At 39.1% G+C, this 26891-nt stretch overlaps 1 protein-coding gene across 1 annotated transcript in view; it reads right to left on the bottom strand.

Annotated features, from left to right (window-relative positions):
- alg5 (ALG5 dolichyl-phosphate beta-glucosyltransferase) overlaps positions 1 to 26891 on the bottom strand; it is a 42716-nt gene that overhangs the window by 353 nt on the left and 15472 nt on the right. The window contains exons 4-9 of the mRNA XM_041198545.1: positions 22405 to 22473; positions 20736 to 20828; positions 19296 to 19409; positions 17987 to 18046; positions 16057 to 16208; positions 6855 to 6940 (exon numbers count right to left, since the gene is read on the bottom strand). Coding sequence (XP_041054479.1) covers positions 6855 to 6940; positions 16057 to 16208; positions 17987 to 18046; positions 19296 to 19409; positions 20736 to 20828; positions 22405 to 22473 — 574 coding nt within the window. The remainder of the gene's footprint in view (positions 1 to 6854; positions 6941 to 16056; positions 16209 to 17986; positions 18047 to 19295; positions 19410 to 20735; positions 20829 to 22404; positions 22474 to 26891) is intronic.

Raw genomic sequence — 26891 nt, 5'->3', positions numbered from 1 at the left:
TTGGCATTCAAAAGCTGGTTTACAATGAAAAAGCCCGATAATTATAGGACACAAGATGGTAAAAGCCATAAAAAGGTGCTGGTTATGAGTATAGTCATGATTTTGCTCTCAAAAGGTTTAATTTATAGCAGAATAATTGAGTTACACTACTTTACATCTTTATAAAATTGCAATTCACAGTTCCTAAAGTTTTGAAAGATTCATTTCTATTGTCCTTTTTTTTGTTATATTATCATCTTCCAGGTCAAGATGATCTAACATCTGAATGACTGGGAAAAGTCAGGGAAAAGACAGGGAAAAATATAACTTTCCCCCATTTGAACATGTCATGTGTGGAATGGCTCAGGTGAAGGTTAAACCACCAATTTTCAAAAAATTGCATCAGCATGTTTAATTTCTCAGACCAGATAATCTTGTGGTCAATGTGATTAAGATCAGAAATTTGATTTTCTACTACTGAAGCAATTGAGACTTTGGTGCTACATTACTGGGGCATCAGCAATGTATTGAACTAAGTGTTCTCAATTTTCTGTCATCAGCTGTTTTGACTAATTATTTATAGCATTTGATGCAGCCTTGGTATTCTGCAATGGGAAAAGCTTTGCCCGCTTGGTCCAAATTAAAGGGTTGTGTGTTCTTGGCGATAAGTGGCTACATGGTGGAATACTGTTTCAGCCTTAAAGGTTCAAAATAAATTTATACATGTGTCAATCTTTGCCACAGCATAAGTGAAGTAATAGGAAATCCAATGCGGAGGCAGGGAACAGATACTGTGAGCAAGTGACAAAGTGATAATTGTTCCACTATACCTCACCCACGCCAAGCCCTGATTCAACCTCATAATTCTTTCTTTGCTTTCTATGAATATCAGCATCTTAGTAGGGAATATTCTTATGATGCAAAATAAAATTGAAAGCCTTGCCCACAGTTATCTTCCAAGGTCATAATCCATCAAATCATTCTAAAATAAGGTGGCTGCATAAAGCATAATCACTTATTGATATCCAGTTTAGCATGCAGGTTGTGTATTTAAGTTTGTAGTGCACTTTAATTTCCAGCCACACATGACTATTTTTGTGCTGATAAAGATGGCACTACAAGAACAAATTTCTAACCTGGAGAAAGGTCTCCCCTGGTCAAGTGGAAATGCATATACTGTCTAATGGACAGAAGTAAGTAGTTCTGGTAGCATCAAAGGATCCATATACTCATCTAAAGATGGATCTGTGTAACTTGCCCTGGGTTTAGGCAGAACTCCCTCTGATCATTTTTCAGGAGGTTCTCCTTGCCCTCTAGCTCAGAGAGCAAATTGAATTTCCAACATACCAGCAGAGCCTTTTGTAAATCAGTGAAATATCCTTGAATGGTAGATGACAAAATGAAAAAAAAACCACAATGCTCCTAAATAACTAACAGAAACAAACTAAAAAGGCAACCCCACCCCATCCGAAAATATCTTTAAGACCGGTAAGTTATTCTCCTGGTAGAGCAAAATAACAGACAGATTGAGGTGAACACAGAAACCGGTGCAATACTGGTGGGTCTATAAATAAACAGGCATGTTTTTCATCTTTTGAAATTTAAAAATCTATTGATCTGTCTATAATTAAGTGGGTCCTCCTGCATAATAATTTATCATGGCAACTCATTGGCAAATGTTTGTTATACATAAGTGTATGCAGAGTTCTTTACGAAATGGTACTTTTTTCCCCCAGTGAATAGGCAGATGGGTGGAGTTACAATTTCAGAACCATTATTTTCTAAAGCAAATGAAATACATAACCGATTTCAGGCACAAATTAAAAAGACAACTTCATTGCTGTTCTGCCACATTGCTATACACAGAATACCTGTTAAATTGGCCTATAACCCGTGTTATTCCAGTGAAAAATGACCCAATTTTTCAAATCTTTCTTTGTATCTGTAAATCCTCATACCAGGCAGCATCCAGGAGAAATAAAAACAGAAAATGCTAGAAATACTCAGCAGGACAAGGTGCATCTTTGGAGTGAAACAGAGTTAACATTTCAGGTCAATAATCTGCCATCAGTTCAACATTAATTCAGTTTCTCTCCACAGATGCTGCATGACCTGTTGAGAATTTGCATCATTTTCCACTTTTATTTCAGCTTCCAAGCAATTGCAGTATTTGGCTTTTGTATTAGCACCCTAATTCATCTATGTTGTACCCTTGCTAAAGCCCCATTATCCTTCCATAAGGTTTTAATTGTATATATGTTTGATTGGAGTTGACACCCATTTTTACATTTATTTTGCCCCAGTAATCCTTTCAGAATTATTTCCCAAATTGGGTAGTCCACTTGAAGTAATCAGAAAGCAATAAAAATGGTTGCATTTAAATAGCGCCTTTCATGACCACGGGAATCCAGACATTTTATAAACAACGTGGCTGACTCTTAAGTGTCCTCAAATGGCCTAGCAAGCCACTCAGTTGTAACAAACTGCTACAAAGTCACAAAAAAGGAGTCAAACTGGATGGACCACCCGGCATCGACCCAGGCACCAGAAACGACAACAGCAATCTCAGCCCTTACCGATACATTGGGGGCTAGTCCCAAAATTGGGAGAGCTGTCTCACAGACTAGTCAAGCAACAGCCTGGCAGTCATCCTCACGGAATCATATCTTACAGATAATGTCCCAGACACCATCACCACCATCCCTGGGTATGTCCTGTCCCAGCAGCAGGACAGACCCAGCAGAGGTGGCGGCACAGTGGTATACAAGTCAGGAGGGAGTTGCCCTGGAGTCCTCAACATTGACTCTGAACCCCATGAAGTCTCATGAGTCAAACATGGGCAAGGAAACCTTGTGCTGATTATCATGTACCACCTTCCCTCAGCTGATGAATCAGTGCTCTTCCATATTGAACACCACTTGGAGGAAGCACTGAGGGTGGCAAAGGCACAGAATGTACTCTGGGCGGCGGACTTTAATGTCTATCACCAAAAGTGGCTCGGTAGCACCACTTCTGACCGAGCTGGCAGAGTTTTAAATGACATAGCTGCTAGACTGGGTCTGCAGCAGGTGGTGGGGAAGCCAACAAGGGGGAAAAACTTACTTGACTTCATCTTCACCAACCTGCCTGCCGCAGATGCACCTGTCCATGACAGTATTGGTATTAGTGACCACTATACAGTCCTTGTGGAGACGAAGTCATGCCTTCACATTGAGGATACCCTCCATCGTGTTGTGTGGCACTACCACTGTGCTAAATGGGCCAGATTTTGAACAGATCTAACTCAAGACTGGGCATCCATGAGATGCTGTGGGCCATCAGCAGTAGCAGAATTGTACTTGAACATAATCTGTAATCTCATGGCCCGGCATATCACCCATTCTATCATTACCATCAAGCCAGGGGATCAACCCTGGTTCAATGAAGAGTGCAGAAGGGCATGGCAAGAGCAGCACCAGGCACACCTAAAAATGAGGCATCAACCTGGTGAAGCTACAACACAGGACTACTTGCGTGCCAAGCAGCCTAAGCAGCAAGTGATAGACAGAGCTAAGCAATCCCACAACCAACAGATCAGATCTAAACTCTGCAGTCCTGCCACATTCAGTCGTGAATGGTGGTGGGCAATTAAACAACTCACTGGAGGAGGCGGCTCTACAAATATCCCACCCTCAATGATGGAGGAGCACATCAGTGCAAAAGATAATGCTGAAGCATTTGCTACAACCTTCAGCCAGAAGTGCCAAGTGAATGATCCATCCTGGCCTCCTCCTGAGGTCCCCAGCATCAGAGATGCCAGTCTTCAGCCAATTCAATTCACTCCACGTGATATCAAGAAATGGCTGAAGGTACTGGATACTGAAAAGGCTATGGGCCCTGACAATATTCTGGCAATAGTACTGAAGACTTGTGCTCCAGAACTTGCTTCGCCCCTAGCCAAGCTGTTCCAGTACAGCTACAACACTGGCATCTACCCGGCTATGTGGAAAATTGCCCAGGTATGTCCTGTACTCAAAAAGGAGGACAAATCCAACCCAGCCAAATTACCATCCCATCAGTCTACTCTCCATCATCAGTAAAATAATGGAAGTCATCATCAACAATGCTGTCATGCAGCACTTGCTTAGCAATAACCTGTTCACTGTTGCCCAGTTTGGGTTCTGCTAGGGCCACTCAGCTTGTGACCTCATTACAGCCTTGGTTCAAACATGGACAAAAGAGCTGAATTTCCAAGGTGAAGTGAGTGTGACTGCTCTTGACATCAAGGCCGCTTTTCACAGAGTGTGGCATCAAGGAGCCCTAGCAAAACTGAAGTCAATGGGCATCAGAGGGCAAACTCTCTGCTGGTTGGAGTCATAACTAGCACAAAGGAAGATGGTTGTGGTTGTTGAAGGTCAAGTCAACTCAACTCGAGCACATCACTGCAGAAGTTCCTCAAGGTAGTGTCCTCAGTCCAACCATCTTCAGCTGCTTCATCAATGACCTTCCTTCCAACAGAAGTGGGATGTTTGCTGATGATTGCACAATGTTCAGCACCATTTGCTACTCCTCAGATACTGAAGCAGTCTATGTCCAAATGCAGCAAGATCTGGACAATATCCAGGCTTGGGCTGACAAGTGGCAAGTAACATTCATGCCACACAAGTGTCAGGCAATGACCATCTCCAACAAGAAAGAATCCAACCATTGTCCCTTGTCATTCAATGGCATTGCCATCACTGAATTCCCCACTAACAACATCCTGGGGGGGGTTACATTGACCAGAAACTGAACTGGATTAGCCATATAAATAATGTGGTTACAAGAGCAGGTCAGAGGCTAGGATTCCTGCAACGCATAACTCACCTCCTGACTCCACCAAGACTGTCCACCATCTACAAGGCACATGTCAGGAGTGTGATGAAATACTCCCTACTTGTCTGGATGAGTGCAGCTTCCATAACACTCAAGAAGCTTGACAATGTCCAGGACAAAGCAGCCCATTTGATTGGCACCACATCCACAAACATTCTCTCCCCTCCACTACTGACGCACAGTAACAGCAGTGTGTACCATCTACAAGATGCCCTGCAGGAATTCGCCAAGGCTCTTTCGATAGCATCTTCCAAACCCATGGACCACTACTGTCTAGAAGGACAAGGGCAGCAGAAGATGGGAATACCACCAACTGGAAATTCCCCTCCAAGTCACTCACCATCCTGACTTGGAAATATATCGCTGTTCCTTCACTGTTACTGGGTCAAAATCCTGGAACTCCCAATCCCAACAGCACTGTGGGTGTGCCTACACCACATGGACTGCATCAGTTCAAGAAGGCAGCTTATCACTACCTTCTCAAGGTCGACTAGGGAATGGTAATAAATGCTGGCCCAGCCAGTGAAACCCACACTCATAAATGAATTAAAAAAAACTTTTAAAGTGTCGTCACTGTTGTAACATAGGAAAACAGATAAGAGATGCTATGGATGATCAATTAAAACCCCCTGATAATATTTAGTGATCATGATCTAATTTATGTTGCAGTTTTGTGTATTTTTTTTTGTATTTGTTGCTATTTATTTCTTTCCCCACACTGCTCCAAGAAATTAAACCTACAACTACAATAAATCTACAGTGTGACATTGCTATTGCCCCATTATCCATTTATTGTTCAATGTATTCCTGCTCCAGTTTATAGCCTACGGCATAGTCTATTAAAGTACTTAAGCTACTACTAGGAAGATCATGTAAGAGTGTACTTTGATAGCACCTTCCAGGCCCATGACTTCAACCATCTTAAGGACCAAGAGCAGTAAGATCATGGGAACCCCATTACTTTCACACAGCTTTTCAAATCAGAAAACATTCCAACTTGGACATGTACCATTCCTTCATCATAACCGGAATTCTCTAACTATTGCCATTGGTGAAGTACCATCAACAGTACAAGGATGCAGTGCTTCAAAGAGAAGATCAATATCCTTTACTCAAGCCAATGAGAAATGGGTAATAAAGCTTTCTTTCCCAGCCTTGCTCATGTCTACAAAAACTAAGAACTGAAATATAATAATGAGACTTGTGTGTTCAATCAGTGTTACACATTTCTTGGGTACTGTGCAGGCAAAATCACACTGAGCCATGGGGTTAAAGGCTCACCTATGGGAACAGTCTAAGGCATTGAACTTGAGAAAGAAATCTAGAATAAAATCTCAAAAATACAATAGATGGATGTTCCCAACTGATATAAAAAGAGTACTATATCTATGCCATTCTCCTTCTTTGGCCATTACATGTCCCACCTGAGGAAACCAAGTATTTTTCTCCTACATCTCTGCCGATGCAAGTTCTAAGCTCATTGCTTAAAGAACTAGGTAAGCAGCCTTAGATCTTACTTTCATCTTGACATCATTAAAACAGAGAGGAGGAGGAATTTCTTCTCTTAGAGGGTAGTGAATCTGTAGAATTCTTTACCGCAGAGGGCTGTAGAGGCTGGGTAGTAAAGTATATTCAAGGGTGAGATAAATAGATTTTTAATCAGTAAGGGAATCAAGGGTTATGGGGAAAAGGCAAGAAAGTGGAGATGAGGATTATCAGATCAGCCATAATCTCATTGAATGGCGGAGCAGACTTGATGGGCCGAATGGCCTACTTCTGCTCCTACACCTTAATGTCTTATGGCCTTATTCCCAGATAGAACAGTTAACAGCAAATACATAGATAACAGCTCATTTCTAAATTAGCGTGTGAATATTACACAATTATGCAAAAACAATTGTCGCAACATGGCATAAATAACGAAAAACCAATTTATTTTAGCACTAAATGCCAAGTTGTTAGCATTGACCCCACTTTCTCATTATTAGCCTCTGCTTTTCTGGCCATGTTGAGTAACTTACCCTCTATCTCTGTCCATTGCACAGCAACTTCTGCAATTGGAATCTTTAAACACTGGGCTATGTAGAGGAGCTCCACGTCAAAAGCCCTAAAATGCAATAAAAATGTAAGGTTGTGCAAAAATTTTACATTACTACTTAAGAATTTAAAGCAAGTAGTACTTTCACAGGACACATAAAAGTGAAAGATATTTAAAATGGGACAAAACAATATTTTCAAAATATATTTTTTCCTCCACTTTTGCTCCCTACCCACCCTTTAAAGATGAGAGCCAGGCAAAATGTTCCCAAGTCTCTTCATACAGGTCATGAATAGTTTTCTAATGAAAGCCAATGAAAACAATCTGGCTGACCTTCTTCAGATCTCTCTTCCCATAAAGAAAGTAATTGCTGCTGTACTTGATCAGGCTGAAAACACATTATCCCCACTCCCTTTTTCCAGTGAAAGTCATTTTGCAGAATTAATAAAAATGTGCTCCTTGAGGGAACAGCAGGTTCTGCTGATCTCTAAAGAATGTGATGAGCATGATAAATAAGTTACTGATATCTAAGTCTATTCATGAAGCAGATTTTTATTTACATTAAAGTCTGTGTGTAAATGCAAGTTGCTGTTTTGCAGTTTTTCTGGATTCATTATACTTGTCCTTGCTTTAAAAATGATCTAATCTGTAAATTGTAAATGTTTTTAAGTTTCAAATTTGATCTAATCTCTTCTTTGGAATCTAGTCTGCGATGCACTTTCTTCCTCTGTACCGAAATATGTTTGATTTGTCCCCTTTTCTTCTTCAATTAGATATTTCCTATTGCTAATCTACAGTTCTGTTTGCCAATTCTTCATTAAATTTGATATAGACAAGCTCACATTTTAACTTCAGTCGACACTGAGTATTGGACTGGCTCAGTTGGTAGCATTCTTATCCAAGTCAGAAGGTTATGGAATTAAGCCACTCCAGAATTGCAGTTAAGGGAATTGTTAGTGGTGCCCATTCTTTTCATATAAAGTATTTCTCAACTAACACCATCATACAGCTTGTGGGCCGGGTACATCAAGTAGTTGCAAGTTCATTAATTTATTCTGTGAATTTAAGATCATGAAGTATTTACAATACAGTAAAAAGCCATTCAGCAAAACAGGATTTTGTTTATACTTCACAGAAGCCTCCTCCTAATCCTCTTCATGTAGCTGCATACCCTTCTATTTCTTTCACTTCCATCTATTTATCTAGCTTCCCTCGAATGCATTTATGCTATTTGCTTCAACTATCCTCTATATTAGTGATTTCCACATCCTAACCACGCTCTGGGTTAACAAGTTATCCCTGCATTCCCAGTTGGATTTATTATCAGTTATCTTATATTTATGGCCCCTAGTTCTGATCATGCCCACAAATGGAAACTTCTTCCCTGTGTCGGTATGTCTGTTTGACACCTCGACAAGATGTTTCTGACAAACACAGAGCACTGTATAAATGCAAGACTTTTGTTCTATTTTACTTTTGAACCAGGTAAAATGGATTCTATTCTAAAAATAATCAATTTAAATTCTTATTACCAAAGCTTACCATTTTGCCAGTTGGAATTTCAACTGCGCATGTTAGAAAGCCCTGGTGACAATCTCAAAATGTAAAAAAATATACTACAAAATGGTACAGAACAAAACATCTATGAAAGTACAACCACGGTCTTCCACGCTTATAACTTTTTGAGTGTAACTGCATTTTATAAATGTTGCATGGTGAGATAATTAGATAACCAATAAATATACTGACAACAAATGCAATGACCATTTGCCTCACATAATGGGGCCTGCGCTGATGGTTGTTGGTTTCTTCCTAAGTCAGAGTTCTGAAAACGGAAGCAGTGTGGCAGTGTATCGGGGGAATGTTATTTAACATGCAACAAACTATGAATAGCAAAGATATAAAATTTCCACCAATGTGCAAAGTCTCAAAACCACTTCATTACTGAAAGCAGAAATACATTAAGGAAAATGTCATCCACAGTGTTAATCATGTCATTACAACTCAGAATGGATACGCTGCACTACTGATACTGCAAGACTAACTATTTTCAACCTAGTTAAGTACAGGTGGGGATAAGTAACCTTGTGCAATATTTAAGATGCTCACTTTTGCAGCGATATTAATTTTTGAATCTAACAGTCTTAAGTGTTAAGGAATACAATGCGCCAGATTTTTTCTGTAGCAGAGCATCATGCCAGCACCTGCTGTTACATAGATTGGCCCCTTCAACCTTCAGCTCAAAAAAAACCTGTGCCCATAAAGTTGCTGAAAAAGTGAGCAAATAATGGGACAATGAGGGAAGCAGGTCAGCTGGGACCCAAGTGAACAGAGTAACCAACAGAGATATCTCCATAACCATTGAGATTTAAGGATTGAGAAATAAACTGAGAAGGAGCATTAACTAAATCTGGTGAAATCAAAGTCAAATTAGGCACAGAGGAGAAAAAAAATAGAAAGAAAGATTAGATTGAGAGAGAGAAAAATACAAGGAAAAGTGGGAATGAATATATTGCATCTCAAAACACAGAAATGAAACTCCACACTTTTAATAATTATCATTCAGTGCCAGAGCAGTCGATTGTCAATCCTTAACAACTCATCATGTCTTTAAAAGGGTGCATATGCTTATGAGTTAGCTTTTTGCTGCTGAGCTTAATAGGAAATTCATGCAAAAATACAGCAAGTTTCGAACGGGGAGGTTAAGTGCGAGCTGTCATTTTTGCACAACTCATGGCGGTGTGGCACAACTCAAAGCAGTTTTTGGAGTTCCGCGTTTAATCTCCCACCTGCTTCTTATCTGAAACTGTTGTATCATTTGTCCTGAAATAATGGTGAGTGCCATTCGCATTTGGTCATTTTGACAGCAAATTCTGACCTATTATTCAAATCACCATTTGTAACTTTCTTCTTCAGAAAATAATCTGATCATTCATATATTTTCATTTTTCCCCCCCAAAACAATTGCTCAGCCAAACTATAAATAAAAGGAAGGATAGTTTCCAAATTAGAGTTATCTGACCTGTTTTCTGCTGATATTTAAAATTAATTGCATTTCAGAGATTGAAAAAGTACTATTTACACTGTTACACACTTCTCATTCATATGATTGTAATGAATACATTAATTTATTCTTTGCATTTACTCACAGGACGTGAGTGTCACTGACAAGGTCAGCATTTATTGGCTATTCCTAATTTCCCTCAAGATGGTGGTGCTGAACCACTGCCTTGAATTGAACTGAGTGGCTTGCTTGGCCATTTTGAAGGACAGTTAAGAATCAGCCACACTGCTGTGGGGCTGGAGTGATATATAGGCTGCACAAGGTAAAGACGACAGATTTCCCTCCCTAGAAGACATTCGTGAGCCAGATTATTGTAAAAACCTATCTGGTAGTTTCATGGTCATTACTGATGCTAGCTTTTTATTCCACATTTTAATTTTATTTAATTAATTAAATTTGAATACCCCTGTATCACGGTGGGATTTGAACTCATGTCTCCAGATCATTAGTCAAGGTCTCTGGATTACTAGCCCACTACATGAGCATTATTCTGCCATACCCATAATACCATAGTTAACCTGACACCAGTTGATCACAGGTAAATCATGACCACCAAGCAACAGATTGAGTAACAAATAATTGAGAATGTTTTGGTTTTCATGTATTGCTTAAGAACCAACCAATACAGGTACCATTGCCAATCTGCAGAATCATCTTAATGCAAGAGAAACTACTTATCATTTGCCTATGTTGCAGTCATTCTCATCAATGTTGTACATGAAAATTACATGTAACCTTACACTGCAGAAATTCAACCATCCCTTATCTTCATGGTAGTAAGGCTTCAGTACATAATTTAAAAGGAATATGCCAATAAGTGATGGACAGAATTTTCCAAGATTAAAGGGAGATTGTCATCTCTGAAAAGCTGCTGAATAAATTTTTCAAAAGTTACACTGCATTTGCTACATCAACTCTTCTGGTAGCCAATGTGATGACATCAAGACAATAACTTTGAGCTGGTGTTTCTGGCCCGTTTCAAAATATTGGACTCCAATAAAGATGAAGTATTCCTCGTTTCCCTTCCTGCCCCATAGAGCCAGCTCTCAAGAGAATTGATTAGTTTTCCATTTTCTCTTTTATCGTTTAGACGTAGCTATTGCTGGCAAAGTTTGCATTTATTTCCAGCTGAGCTTGGTGATGCTGCAACAGAGATGCACAATTCCGCACATGTAGTTGCACTACCTGTGACTTCAAACCAGCAACTGAAGAACTCTGATCATTAAAATACAAATCTGTAGAAAAGCTGTAGCAGATTTATTGGATTACATGCCATGTTAGCCTCAGCAGACACAACCCAAATGGCAGTTAATAAACTCACTTACAAGGTTATACATTGCTGTACATTATTTCCCATGTGCTTATGCGACACAATTTCCTGTACTAGAATTATGCAAAAGCTGATTATGGTATGAAAGATATTGAGATTGCCATGGATGTAGTGAGATGTAGTGTTACTTTGGTGATGTGAAAGACTCAATTCACGAATATCCCAGAATCATAAAATGTTTAGTGACCCAAAATGGTGAGGGCTTGGGACAGCAGAGGGAGTGATCAATGGCAAATAGGACACGTGGCTGCGCATCACCACTCACACAGGCACAAACTACTACTGGTACCAGTTGATGGGCGCACACTAATGATATTAGTGGTGGGAGAAATCTTGCATGTGCTGGCAGATACATTACTGAGTGCGCATTTGCAACTGTTCCTGGCTGATTGGCATCAGGAGTTAGTGTTTATTGCTCATCCCTCATTGCCCTGAGATAGTGGTAGCAGACCTTCTTGAACTGCTGGTAGAAGTTAGATACAACAGAATGGCTTTCCAGGCCACTTCAGAGGACAGTCAACCATTTAGGTATAGCACTAGAGTCACATATAAGGATGGCTAAGGATGATAGGTTTGCTTCCCCCGTCCCTAATTGCCCTTGAGAAGTTGGTGGTGAGCTGCCTTCTTGAACTGCTGCAGTCCATGTGGTGTAGGTACAACCACAGTGCTGTTAGGGATGGAGTTCCAGGATTTTGACCCAGTGACACTGAAGGAATGGTGATATATTTCCAAGTCAGGATGGGGAGTGGCTTGGAGGGGAACTTCCAGGTGGTGATATTCCCATACTTCCAGAATGTTGTCTTGCTATTTGTAAACCTTATTACATATAACAAGATCTCATGGCCCATAATTGTTGCGTTCATAACAGTGACATGGTTTTCAGATACTCCAAACAGTCCATTTATGTAATTTAAAATAAAACAATGGGCCATAATTTCCTCGGAGTGGCAATGTGCATCGGATTGCCACTCCGCACCCAATTACTTATACAAAATTTCTTTCCTGCCTGTCTCGCCCGACGTTCTGACTCAGGCCGGGCAACAACCAGGCAACACAGCTGTCTCCGAAACCCAGTGGTGCAGTCAAGCAGAGTCAGATTGCAGAAGGACACGTTCCCTTTTTGTTATGGTACTACCTGACGCAAACCAGGTAAGTGTAAAGGTCTGATTGAAATTGACAGGCAAGGGAGAAGGTCTTAAGATAAGTGGATAGGACTTGAGGGGGGCGGGGAGAGGAGGAAAAAATAAATCAGACATCAGCGCGGGTGGGTGGGGCGGGGGGGGAGATGGATGGACATGGGTTGGGGGGGGGGAGGATGAGATATCGGGAGGGTAGGCAGACATCAAAAGGGGGCAGGGTACACATCAGTGGGACGCCGTTCAGAGGTCAGGAGGGAGGTCCGGTCAGGTCGGGGATGAGTGGGTGGGAGTGCGGGTAGACCCCCCTGGAGGATCAGGGTTATGGGTTTCAGCCCCACGGGGGGCGGGGGGCACCAGTCTGTGTCTTCCCAATAGCTACACAGAAGTTAGATGAGGTTTTAATTTTCCTAACTTTTTCTGAGTAACTATTTGTGTAACACAGCCAAAACCATTCGAAATTTGCAACTTAAATCACATTTTTGGATGGTTCACATAGCCAATTGTCCAGAGGAGGTTTGCACTTCTGGCAATTGCTTACCTTTGAAGTTCTGAGGGGGGTTCCCCTGTTCCCCAAATTGTTATACCACTCAACCATGGAATTAGGTTGGCATACTCAAGAATTTCACTTAAAACGCAGCACAGAAATATAACCTTGTCTTACATAACTTATTTTGGAAGGGTTACTCCTGCAATTTTTGATTTATGAGACACAGTGAGAACAAAATCACACTAGCTCAATGTTAACTGGTTTTCATTATACTGGAATCTTTGGGAAAAAATCAAACTGCAGGGAGTAAAGTCTGAGCTTAAAATTACTTTTTTTCTAAGACAGAGTTTCTTTTGAGCTGATAACAAGTATTCACCTGGAAGCACATTATATCTTTATGTTATATTTATTCATAAAGTTAGGAAAATGATAGAATTGTTTTCCAACAAAAAAGATGCCAGGTAGGCCTCATTTTTGACAAATCTGTTCCTTAACAACACTGACATGCTGCATTTAGTTAGGTTTATACAACTTATATGGGGATAATTTGAGTAAAAAGTAAATGTGATGAATGCAAATAACAAAACAGTACTTTTAAAAAATAACTTTTTCCCTTTCTCTCACCCAGGTGTTAATTTTTGTGGTGGTCAAGTCCCACCAACACCAGTCACCCACTGGTACTTTGCTCAACTGATCCTTCTTTACATATGGGCTCAGACAAAGCCAGTAAACAAGTCAACTATATGATATATTACAACCAAGCTTGATCCTGCCCTCACTCAATCCACAACTGCATACTTTTTATTTACCACGACAACCAAGATGATGAGGTGTGGATGATTTTTTTTTCTCCTTCTATAGTCCAAGGGAACAGAGGGTAATATTTTTAAAAGCAACAGAATAACACAACAAAAATTGCACAATTAAAACAACTGATAGAAAGGGCAACATTCAGCAGGCAGACTTAATTTAGTTCTGATGGTTTCTCATGAGTTAGTTTAGCCTCACTCCAGTAATGAAATATCTGCATTCCCTTTCTGCATCCTTAATGTCTTTGTTTCACCTATAGTTACAATGAATTTTCAATGCACTGTACAACTATCTGCAGTCTTGTCATGATGTAGACTAGTCCAATATTTTGCTCACTAATTCCTCATTTTAGTGAGCCTTCCTTTCTTTCAAGGTGATGGACTCTAGGTGTTCCCCTAGAATGAATCTGGGCCTGCAATAAATATAATCCAATTAGCAATATGCGAGTTTATCATCTGGTGTGGATTATTAATCGTACATCTGCAGTACAGTTTAAGATGGCATTGGAATGCATATCATGTAATTCTTTTATGCGATATTATGACACTTATACAGCTGCCATACATACCGGAAACGCTAGACAAATGAATACCAACTCATCCATCACCAGCACAGCTAATTTGCTCTCAAATATCAGTGCATCTGCTATGGTGGGCAAACAATTGATCCTGTTTATAAAATAAATGCACAGAATTTACCACAATTGAGACAACTTAGTTTCCACCCAATTTACTGCATTTCTGACATTTATGAAAACGTTTGAAACATAAAACAAATACCAAGTTCTTGATACTAACTTTCAACAAAATTCCACAATATTTTTATAAATTAGTACGTAGTGCTTTTCTTTGAAGTCGTATACTCTCAAAACGTTACCTCCTTCCAACATCAACTATGGAAGCCAAGCTCATATACCAATGCTCGATCTTTTTTTATATACCAGTGCAAAGTACACAACAGTAAAAAGTATTGTCAAAATTAAACACCAGTAGTAATCAACATCTCAGAAATTGGGAAGAAAATGGGAATAAGATCCATAAAAGATGACCACTTTCACGGAATAACTGTTTCTCATTCTTTTTCCCCACATGCATCCTGTGATTATACCACAGTAATGCCAAAATAAAAGGGACAAGCCAACTATGATGCGACGATTTAGCTGCAGAAACAGCGTGCCAAAAAATATCAACTTTGAAAGCAAGTCAGAGAATGATGATTATAGGCATCAAGATAACTAACCTGACTTCTAGATAATTAAGGATGGACTTTTTCCAATAATGAACATTGGATGGGCATAGCTCGAATAGAGAAGCATTTTGGCGAAGACATAATCAAGACAAAAGCCAATTCCACAACTCACCTGGCAATATTGCTTGGGAAAGGGATTACCTAAAGGATTAATTGTCACTTGAGATGTCCACCATTCTCAAGAATGACTGCCATTGAAATCTATATTCAAGAGATGGCATAAAGAATTTCGGCACCATACTCAGTATAGAAAAACCAGGATTCGAAGATTGTTCTAGTTTAAAAACTTCATAGACTGGGCCATTCTTAGACCACATAAGTGTCAAATAAAACTCTCTAGCTTAACTAGAGCAGTCTAAAGGCAACATGCTCGATAGTCTCAGTACTACGGACCCTTTTAGCTTCTAGGGGCCAATAATGAAAAACTTTTCCAAAGATTCAAGAGGTTGAAGCTGGACCCATTAGACTGATATGTTCTGAAGGCCCAACTGAAAAGACTTGGACACTGGACTATGGTATTCCAACTCTAGATTCTAGATTTAAATGCTCCATTTCAGAGTGCTTTCTACCCCTTACACATGGAAATTTAAGTTGCTTTGATAGGAAATCTTTTCTCAGCTTTATTTGATAGCATTCATCTGCATCTTTAAAACATATATTTTCCACTTAGAGGAATTTATTTGGAAGCAGTTTGAGATACCAATATTGTTGGCATTTTTGTTCAGTTAAAGTGTTGTGGAAAGTACCCAATTTTTTTTCAATGCAATAAATGAAGTTAAAGTAAACTGTTTGAGTGTGAGGCAGCAATCGTTAAATCACATTATATTCTACGCTATATATGCAAAAAAGTGACATTTTATTTTTCTAAGTAGCCAACTTATGATGATTGAAGTCTTTTTTTGCAAAAAAAATCCAGTAATGAAATTAAACTGAAATAAAACAATACTGCAGTTTTTTTTTTAATTTTAATTTGCAGTTGATTTAATCCCATAATTCAAATTTAGCAATTTCCACAAATCAGGAGTAGTCTGTATATGTAAAAAGTAATTTTAACTTTGTAACTTGGTATAATTCACTACTTTGTGAGACAATCTAAAAAAAACATACCAGCGATCTACATGCAAAGTTGAGAAGGTCCGTTGAGCTGCTTCTCGAGTCAAAAGCTTGAAGCCACACTGCGTATCCTTTATTCCTCTTACACACAGAAACCACACCAAAAAGTGGAAACCATACATGAGCAGGGTTCGAAAATAGGAACGCTTTAATAGAAAAGAAAATTGTAATTACAATGGTTGCTGACATCTAAACCATCAAAGGTTCTAAATTTCCTCAGAAATATTAATGCTAAAATTCCCAAAGGCTCACCTCGCCAATGAAAACACACCAGCTTGCAACCTGCAACCATCAGTCTGATCGCACAATTGACTCAAACTCAAATCTTTCATTCGAAAGTCAATCACATAAAAGGGGATTGCACCCATACTATTTACAGCATTCCCTAGGAAACTGTCCTGCAGGTAGCATGATGCCACAGTAACACTTCTGTTCAACGTTTAATGATTAAGAAAAAATGCTGGGAATTTACTTAGACCTGTTTCTGAACCACAATTAATCAGTCACTAATCCGACATTAGGACCTCTAATCTATTTCGATATTGGTGCACTTCCCATGTGCTGGCACATTTCCCTAGCTGGCAAGAATGGCACAACCACTGGGTTCTCTTGATGATGTCAGGATGGAAGAAATGCCTGTTATGGTACAGTGGATGGCAAATGCTGAGCTGCTCAAATCCCAGAGGGAAACTTGAAACAGCTGCCACAACTGTTTTTGCAATTTGTATTTCTATCTCGAGGTGCATGCCTTGAATTCAGTAGTAATAAGTCCTCCGAGTCTGAGGTTTTTTATTTTACAAAACTAAATTAAACATATATTAATAAAAGAAATGATTTTGAGCACATACACAGGTCTACAAATTACTACTATGATAACTCCTAATCCCTAATTAATCTAGCTCTCAGTTACACCTCCGTTAAGGCAACAGTAAAACAATATAGATTTCAATAGGCTCAGGCAAAGCACACAATAGCCTGGACAGTGATATTTAAAACAAATTCTCTTAGCTTCAGTTCCTGGAGACAGCAGCTTGGTACATAGAGGCTGGAGGCTTTTCACACCTGTTAAATCTTAGAATGCCTTCTTGTTACACATAACCTCATCTCCTTTATACATGTTCCTCCCTTTTTAATCTAAATCCCATTGTTCTAATATGTCTTTGAAACTTTACTTTTTCCATAATATAAATCTTTCATAGTACAATTATCAGTAATCATTGGGAAAAATAAACACACAGTTTGGCTTAGCCTCTGTTGGCTAGGTGTAACACCTTACCATCTCTTTGAAATTCATGACTCTGGTTTATCTAGAAATGCAAATGTTCTTTACACCTCATGTTCTAAAAATTCAGCCACGTTTACGTATTTAGCATCTCAAACCTAGTTTCCCTTCTGATACATCAAAGCCCCCTGACCAGCTGTCTGTAATTCAATTAAAACCCATATACACGCTAAACATTTACACACAGAGAAACTAATTCAAACCCCACTATTAACCTACCTTTACAATAAATCACAATAATATAATGAAAATTATTATATTTTCATGACAGTGCCCACAGCTGTCCCACTGGAACTTCATTACATTCGTCAATAATTGAAAGGTATGAATCAAGCTAAAAAGGGGTTTTCAGCAGGTTTTTTTGCGCAATATCAACTGGAACTCCATGAAATACTTCAAATTAAGTAACTTTGAATTGAAGTAATAGACTGTACCATTTTTGACGCTTTCTTCAAAGGTTTGTAAAGTAAAACATGGCTTTGTTTACATAGCTTGAGTACCATAAATGAACTCCCTCATACGGCTGAAATCCTGGAACTCAATTTTATTCTTACAATTCACTTATAAGATTGTTGTAATCCATTTTTTCACATCTGCCTAGACCACAAATCCATCTACTTACAGCAATTCAGCTGGACTTACTTTGGCTATTGTTTCCTTTTCCAAATGAGCTCTAGATCCACATGAGATGGCCATGTTATCCTGAAAGAATGATCAAAGTAAATTTAATTAACCAGTTTCCCAGAACAGGATTAAAGTCAAGTAAGTAATGCTGTCATCAAGCCATATCAGTGTCAAAGTAGCTTCATAATCAGCATCATGAATTTCCCAGCACCATTGCAGTACACCAGCAATTAAATTATCCAAAATAGGCAATGATGAAGTAGATTTCTTATTAAATAATCACAGGAATCAATTATGATAATAACAATTTTCTAAAAATTAAAGGGCCCAAGTATTTCATTGATGTGCTGGCAACAGCATTTCTTTCTTCAACTGCATGAAGCATTCTATTCCAATTGTGTTCTTAGAGTCTTATTGTATTCATCATTTATATAGGGCAGAATTTTGTGCTCGGCGAGGGTGGGCGGGGGCGGTTGGGAAGCCGATCGCCACTTGCGGTAGGCACCGCACTGCAATTTCACGCTGGTGGGCCAATTAAGGCCCGCCCAGTGTGAAATGCGAGCGGCAGCGCTAAGCGCTGCATGTCCAGGGGTGGGGGGGCAGGCCAGGTGAGCAGGCCGAGTGTGAACTGCACACTTGTGCACGAATGAGCGCTGCATACTCTCCCTGAGGCACGGAGCTGCTTCAGGGAGATGAAGAGATGTAAAAAAAAATGTAATGAAACATGCCCTCATGTGACTCTGTCACAAGAGCAGGGACATGTTATTAATTAAATTTAAAAATTTTTATTTTATTATTATTTGCTTTTGGAAACCTCATCCCGCCCGTGGATGAGGTTTCCAAAAAAATGGAAAGGCCTGCCCACCAACCGTTAAAAGTTAATTTAATTTATTTAATAGTCTTAACAGGCCTTTTAACTGTTGGCAGGCTCAGCCAACATCAACGTGCAACATTTCACACTTGAGCGGGTGGGAAGCACATCCGCCCACTGAGCAAAAATTTCTGCCCATAAGTACTGCATTGCACATTAATTTTTGAAGCATTTTTCTTGGGATATATTTGAGTTCAGAATTCTGGACAATGGGCATGAAGGGAAGTTTGAAGACAATGGGGCTAGTCCCAGTATCCTTGACATTTAAGATGTCAAATTCAAAGCAGTTATTTTGTATTTTAATGCCACCTAAATGCACAACTAGAAGAAGAATACAAACCACATACAAATAATGTTTCTAAAATTTTGCTTTTTAATTATGATAATTCAGTTTGCTACAGGAAGTGTTTTCTAGTTCCAGAGGTCAGGCATTTAAAAACTGGGCAGAATACTTACTGGCCCTGGCTGGAGACCTCTCAAGCCAGCTTCTACTTTTTCAATATCAGCAAACTTGGTAGCTCCATCAGCATCAGCCATTAGAACATATCTTCCTCGGCAACTCATCACACCCTGAACAGAAATAAAATGTGTTGTGGTTTGTGTTATATTGTATCTGCATGTCATTGATAAAATTGTAAGCTCCAGAGCACGCAAGGGTGCCACAGAGCATCTTTGGCGATGAGGTCAGCCTTTGTGCGGAATTTACAAATTTAGCAATGATGGTTCCTTTGTAATATTTTGTAATTGCAATGTTTCTTCTAAAATGTCAAAAATGTGATTTTTTTTGCCTTCGTAAAAAATGTACTTAATATACCTTCACTATAATAGCTAGTGTGTGTGTAGTGATTTCCATTGCATGTTAATTATGAAAAAGAATAGGGCATTGTTCTTCAAGTATTGTGTGACCATTTCAGATTTCAGGCCAATGGCAGATAGCTTCATATATTGTAGTGTTCTGGTACCCCAGCGAGCTGTGGCACAGGCCGCAATAGGTTGCAAGTTTGCTGCATAAATTTGGCAGAAATAAGAAGGTTCAGCATTCTCTTGAATATTAAAGATTACAGGTCATCTAATTGAGGTGTTTAAGATGATTAAAAGCTTTGAAAGGCTAGATAGAGAGAAACAATTTTGTTGTGGAGAAGTCCAGAATAAGGGAAGAAGCCTTAAAAGTACAGTTTGATCATTCAGATGTCAGGAAGCACTTCTTCACAAAGAATGGTGGAAATCTAGAATTCTCTCCCCCACAAATCTGTTGAGGCTGGGGGTCAATTGAAAATTTCAAAACTCAAGATTTATTGTTTTTTTTTGTTAGGTAAAGGTATTAAGCGATATGGAACCAAGGCGGGTGAATGAAGTTGAGATACAGTCATGCTCTAACTGAATGGTGGAACAGGATAGACGAGCTGAATGGCATCTATTTGGTTCCATGTTCCTGTCCCACTTGCAATATCAATAAGAAATTACAGAGCAGAAATTAACTATAATGCACCAGAAACGACCTTTTTAATCTTGATGTTTAATTTGGCTCCAATGTTTTTACACTATTCATTGAATTAAACATGTACAAACTACTACCATTAATTGTAATGTACAACAACAAATCATATACAAGTCTCACAGTAAGGATATAAATGATCCCATGGCACTATTTTGGAGATGAGCAGGGACTTACCTCCAGTGTCCTAGCCAGTATTCATCCTTCAATCAACATCACATTGCTGTTTGTGGGAGTTTGCTGTATGTAGATTGACTATATTACAACAACGACCACACAAGTAAATTAGCTGTAAAGCTCTTTGAGATGTCGTGGCCATGAAAAGCAAGTCATTTTTTTTTTCTTTATTTAACTTCTGGTCACAAAAGGATCCGGTTATAGGGAATTTTATAAAAACTTACCATTTTAATAGCTCCACCTTTCCCACGATTTTTTACTAATGTTAGTACACGGACCTTATCAGATCCATACTCCTTGGAATAATTCAGTGCAACCTACAATAAATAGATTTAAACATTGTATAAGAAAGAAAATTAATATAAAATTCAGCTCATCTACAAAAAAAACCTCACGTCATGAGTTAAGCTACCTGGCAAAACTTTCCCATATAACTTTAATAAAACCTTCACTGCAAGAAATTTAAACTTTGCCCACAGAATCCAAATTCAGCATCATGTGCAATTATACTTAATTTCACAACAGCTCTAACTTGACAAACAGCTTAAAGTTGAAATGCAGCTGTAAGCAACTAAATTCACTGTTAGTGGCTTTACAGAGGACCATTTATAGTCTCTCCAATAATGAGTTAGTTATTTCACATGGCTGTTGTCATATCAGAATTCTGGGTTCTAATTATTGATGTTGTTTATCTCAGTTTTAATAACGAAACTCTAAAGTAAAAGACAGAATTGTGTATTGGCTAAAGGTTGGCTTGTTTTCAACTTGTGGGATTATGCACATGATCAATTTTGCTGTAGTCAGCAAACTTTCCACAATGGTTAATCACACGTCCTTCTCTCCTTCAAAAAAGAGCTGGCTCATTGCCAAAAAGACTGATAGAGCGTGAGAAATTTCTCTTTTATTAAAAATATAGTTTATCATTCACAGACATTAAAGGAAAAGGGAGTCGACTCAACGCACAGTCTCATCAAACCTTTGAGACAATATATGGTCTGAAGTCTAATTATTTTCTAATTTTTAAAAAAATATTTTTCCTTGCCCCTACCCTTTCCCTGGCTCAGTACTTGCTTAAAAGCTGTTCATCTTCCAGTACTGATCAAAGGTCCGCAGAAGCTGCTTGACCTGCTGAGTATTTCCAGTATTCTCTTTTTGTTTTAATTTAAGGTACAAGATAGTTAATGGCAACCAAAGCCATTGCCAGTAATATCAGAGGGTATTGCAATATAGGATTGCCAACAGGTGTTTCTGCCACTCTGCTGGCAGAATTACATTTGATCTATGGAGCATCTGCTTTCTCAACTCTAATGGAACAATTATATAATGGACAACAAAGTATCTAAACAATACACCTTTGGCCGTTCAATCTTAGCTCAACAATGAACAAAAGAAACAAACCAGATTCATACCGCAGTCATCACTGGCAGTTTCATCAGTAAAACGTAAAGTGCGTTTAATGTTTTCCATTGAAAACAAATGTTTTAATTCAGCTGAACTCCAACTTTTGACTGATCTATAGTTGAAATGCACTTTTGCTGTGCAACAACTTCGCAACACAACCCACTTCAAAAAAGACATTACTGCAGGCTCAGCATCAATTGGAGCGGGATATCTCCCTTTTAAAAAAATAATAGCTGGATATTATTGGTGACATTAATAGAATAAAACATTTCACATGCTGTTCCCTTATGGCAATAAATAGGAAGAAGTGAATTTAGAACACAAACCATCAACAGACAAAAACAAAATGGTCAGCTTGAAAAACATTTGCATTGGTCTGCAATTTTTTTAAAATACAGAGAGCAGAACTAAAGTACTTGGTATAAACCTTAAGTACATTAGAGCAAAAACTGCTGGAAGCACTCTTGTGGATTTGTTTTGGAGATTGCTTACCTTGGTTGTTTCATCTTTGCTGCCATCATCTACCACAATCACTTCATAGGTAAATGAGGAGTCTTTCTTCTATAAAGATGATTTAAAATGGTAAAGTTTTAAAGCATCATTTCTTAGTTTTTATATTTGAAAGTGCAAAATGTTATACGTTATATCTGGTACATTTACACCAGGTGAAAAGGATTTGGAAATGTATTTAAACAGGGCAAAACTATAGTTAGGGTGCCTAGTATAACCCTTAAGTACACTAAGTACATTATTTATGACAAAAACTTCTGGAAACACTCCCATAGGTTTGCTTTGACGATTTTTTACCTCTGTTGTCTTGAATTGAGGAACAGAATGGATGGGGTGGGGGGATAAATATAGAGGTCCAAACTGCAAGAAGTAGATAAATGGGAAATAGATGGGCAAACTTCAAAGGCAAAAATGGAGTAACAATAGAAGACTTTAATTACCCCAATATAGACAGGGAAAAACAAGTGCAAATGGTAGGGAAGGAGAGGAATTTCTGATACGTTAAAGAAAAACTCTCTCAATCAATACCTCTTCAGTTCAACAAAGGAAGAAGGAGTTTTGGATTTGCTTCTGGGAGGTGAAGTATATTAAGTGGAGTGCATCACAATAGGAAATCAACTAGCTAACAGCAGCCACAAAATAATTTGGTTTAAAATAATTATGGAAAAAGATCAGAAAACATCCAAGGTAAAAATGCCCCACTGGGGAAGAGCTAATTTCAGTGATTTAAGAAGGGATCTAGCACAGGCAGGTTGGAAAAGGGGAATGCTGGGTAAAGAAGTAATTGAGCATTTCAGTAAACATATTTTAGATACAAACTAGATATACGCATTGAAAGGAAAAGGTACAGCATCCAATGCTACGTGCCCTGGTTGACACAGGAAATTAAAGTTAAAACAAAAAAATAGGAGGCTCATGAAAAATGTCAGGAGCAGGATTCAGTTAATAACCAGGGAGATTATGGAAACTTCAGAGGGAATTGATAGCCTTTCTTTGCCTCCCAAATTAATGTTATGAGAACAGATTAGCACACATCATCAAATTGTATACTTATAAAATGTTAGCCACTAGCTCGGGAAAATGTTGGGAAATCTTCATGTAGATGAAGAGGACATGGCTAAAGTATTAAGAGTACTTTGCCTGTCTTCACCAAGAAAGTGGATGATATAAAGGCTACACTAAAAAAAAAGTAGGTGGAAAAGATGTACCAAAAAGGTTCGCTTTTTGGAAACAAAAACAGAATTACCTGGAAAAACTCAGCAGGTCTGGCAGCATCGGCGGAGAAGAAAAGAGTTGACGTTTCGAGTCTTCATGACCCTTCAACAGAACTAGTTTGTTTTGTTTTGGATTTCCAGCATCCACAGTTTTTTTGTTTTTATCTTTGCATTATTGGAAGTTGATAAGTCACCTGGTCCAGGTGGAATGTATTCCAAATGCTGAAAGAGGCAAAGCTATAAATAGCAGAAGCCTTGGTCAAAATCTTTCAATCCTTCCTGGGTAGAACAATAGTGTCATAGGACTCGATAGATGCTAAAGCTATACCACTATTCAAGAAAGGAGAGGGGATAATCCAGGAAACTACCAGGCTAGTCAGCCAAACATTGATTTTGGGAAGTTATTAGAAATCATTACTAGGGGCAAAATAAACTTTCATTTGGAAAGCCATGGGTCAATCAAGAAGAGTCACCATAGGTTTATCAAAGAAAGATCACATCCGATTAACTTAATTGAATTCTTTAAGGTACCAGATCGTTGCTCAAGTCAGTGCTGTAGATTTTTAAAAAAAAAACTTGTTAATGGGATGTTGGCAATAAATGCTGGTTTAGCCAATAATAGCCACATCCCATAAAATAATAAAAAAACTAGGAAGGACAACATTTATTGCCTATCACGAACTGCCCTCGAGAAGGTGTTGGTGAGCTGCCTTCTTGAAGCGGTGTAGGAAGAGTGTTCCAGGATTCTGACCCAGCCACAGTGAAGGGATAATGACATATTTCCACATCATAATGGCATATGACTTGGAGGAGAACCTGTAGGTAGTGGCATTCCCTTCACCTGCTTCCCTTGTTCTTCTAGGTGTTACAGATCATGAGTCTGAAAGGTGTTGAAGGAGGCTTGATAATTTGCTGCAGCGCATCTTGTATGTGGCACATACTGATACCAATGTGTGCCGGTGCTGGACCGAGTGAATATTTAAGGTGATGGATGGAGTGTGAATTAAATGGGCTGCTTTATCTTGGATGGTGTCAAGCTTCTTGAGTGTTGGTGGAGCTATACTCATCTGCCAAGTAGGAAGTATTCCATCACACACCTGACATGCTTTGCAGATGGCGGACAGGCTTTGGGGAGTCAGGCGGTGAGTTACTTGCCACACAATTCCCAGATTCCGACTTACCCTTGTAGTCACAGTAAGGTACCCCCTGTACTTATATGGCTAGTCCAGTGAAGTTTCTGATCAATGGTAACTTCCGGCATGCTAATAGTGGGGGAGTCAGTGATGGCAATGCTGTTGAGTGTTATGGAGAGATTCTATCTTGTTGGAGATGGTCATTGCCTGGCACTTGTGTGGCACGAATGCTATTTGCCATGTATCAGCCCAAGCCTGAATGCTATCCAGGTCTTGCTGTGTGCACGCATGGACTACGCCATTACATGAGGAGTTATGAATGGCACTGAACACTGTGCCATCATCAGTGAACATCCCAACTTCTAACCTTATGATGCAGCAACTGAAGATGGTTGGGCATATGACATTGCCCTGAAGAACTCATTCAGGGACAACTAGGGGCAGAGGTGAACTGCCTCTAACAACCACAATCATCCTCCTTTGTGCTAAGCATGACTCCAGCCAGTGAAGGGTTCTCCATCGCCTGCCCACCCACCTCCCCACCCACTTGCAATTTCCATTGACTTCAATTTTACTTGGGCTCCTTGACAAATGCTGCCTTGATGTCAAGGACAGTAATTCCCACCTCACCTTGTATACACTTGTATGAACTTTGAGGAGCATTTGACAAAATGTAACACAGGAGGCTTATTAAGAAGTTGGAACCCCATGGAATAAAGGGGGATAGGATTAAAGGTCTAATATGAATTATACTATAAATGACATGATTCTGAAACATGTAGATGAGCAGACACCTTGATACCTATGTACAAATCCTTAAAGATGGCAGGGCAAGTTGATAAGCTGGTTAAAAAAACATATAGGTTAATTGGATTTATAAATAGAATTAAAGGATATAATAGCAAAGAGTTCACGTTAAAATTTTATCCTTGGTTAGGCATCAGCAGGAGTATTAAGAACAATTCCGTACACCACATTTCAAGAAAGATGTAAAAGTCAGAAAGGGTGCATAGATGATATAACCGGGATATTACCAGGGATGAGGTACTTCAGTTATAAAGAGAGATTGTAAGAGTTAGGACTATTCTTTTTGGAATAGGGAAGATTAAGAGGATTTCAAGATGTTGAGCGCTTTTGATAGAGAAAAACTATTCCCTCTGGACAGTGGGTCAATAATCAGAGGTCAATGATTCAAAATATTTGGCAAAAGATAAAGAAGGGAGATGAGGAGAATCTTTCTCATTGGGGGTTGATAGGGATCAGGAACACTATGCCTGAAAAGGTGGTGGAATGAGATTCCTTAAATAATTTTAAAAGGGAGTTAGACAGAGGATGAGGATCATAAAAAATATGGACAAAAAGCAGAGATGCGGGATTATGCATGGCTTCTCTAAGAACCAATACAGGCATGATGGGCAATGGTGCAAGTTTCTTTGATTTAAAAATGGTTATAAAAGGATACAGGGAAGGGCAAGGGAATGGGGTGAGAGCAAATAGCTCCAAGTGAAGAGCCACTATAATATAGACATAATGGACCCAATGGCTTCCTTTAATGCTGCAATTTCTATGATTACCTTCATAGAAAGAAAAGCATTGCATTCAAACAGGGAAAAGTCATTTGATTATGAGTCCAGTTCCTTGCAGTAACCATAAGATGACACAGACCTCTTCCCACCTCCTCCGTCAGCCAAACTAATTGAAAAGTTTAACTCTTAAAACACATGTCAACAGACTGTTTTCCAATTAATGTTGGAGCTTTTAAGGTGGTGGTTTACTGGATGGCAGCAAGGCATCCACTGGAAAGGACCTTTACTTAGTTTAAATGGCCACTTTAAAAGCCAAGAGGATAATATGGAGCAAAAACAAAAACAGAATTACCTGGAAAAACTCAGCAGGTCTGGCAGCATCGGCGGAGAAGAAAAGAGTTGACGTTTCGAGTCCTCATGACCCTTCGACAGAACTTGAGTTCGAGTCAAAGAAAGAGTTGAAATATAAGCTGGTTTAAGGTGTGTGTGTGTGTGGGGGGCGGAGAGAGAGAGAGAAGTGGAGTGGGGGTGTGGTTGTAGGGACAAACAAGCAGTGATAGAAGCAGATCATCAAAAGATGTCAACAACAATAGTAC

Source organism: Carcharodon carcharias, chromosome 11 (assembly GCF_017639515.1).
Source record: "Carcharodon carcharias isolate sCarCar2 chromosome 11, sCarCar2.pri, whole genome shotgun sequence".
NCBI classification, from domain to species: domain Eukaryota; kingdom Metazoa; phylum Chordata; class Chondrichthyes; order Lamniformes; family Lamnidae; genus Carcharodon; species Carcharodon carcharias.
Note: the sequence above shows the minus strand (reverse complement) of the source record. Positions and strands in the feature narration are given on the sequence as shown.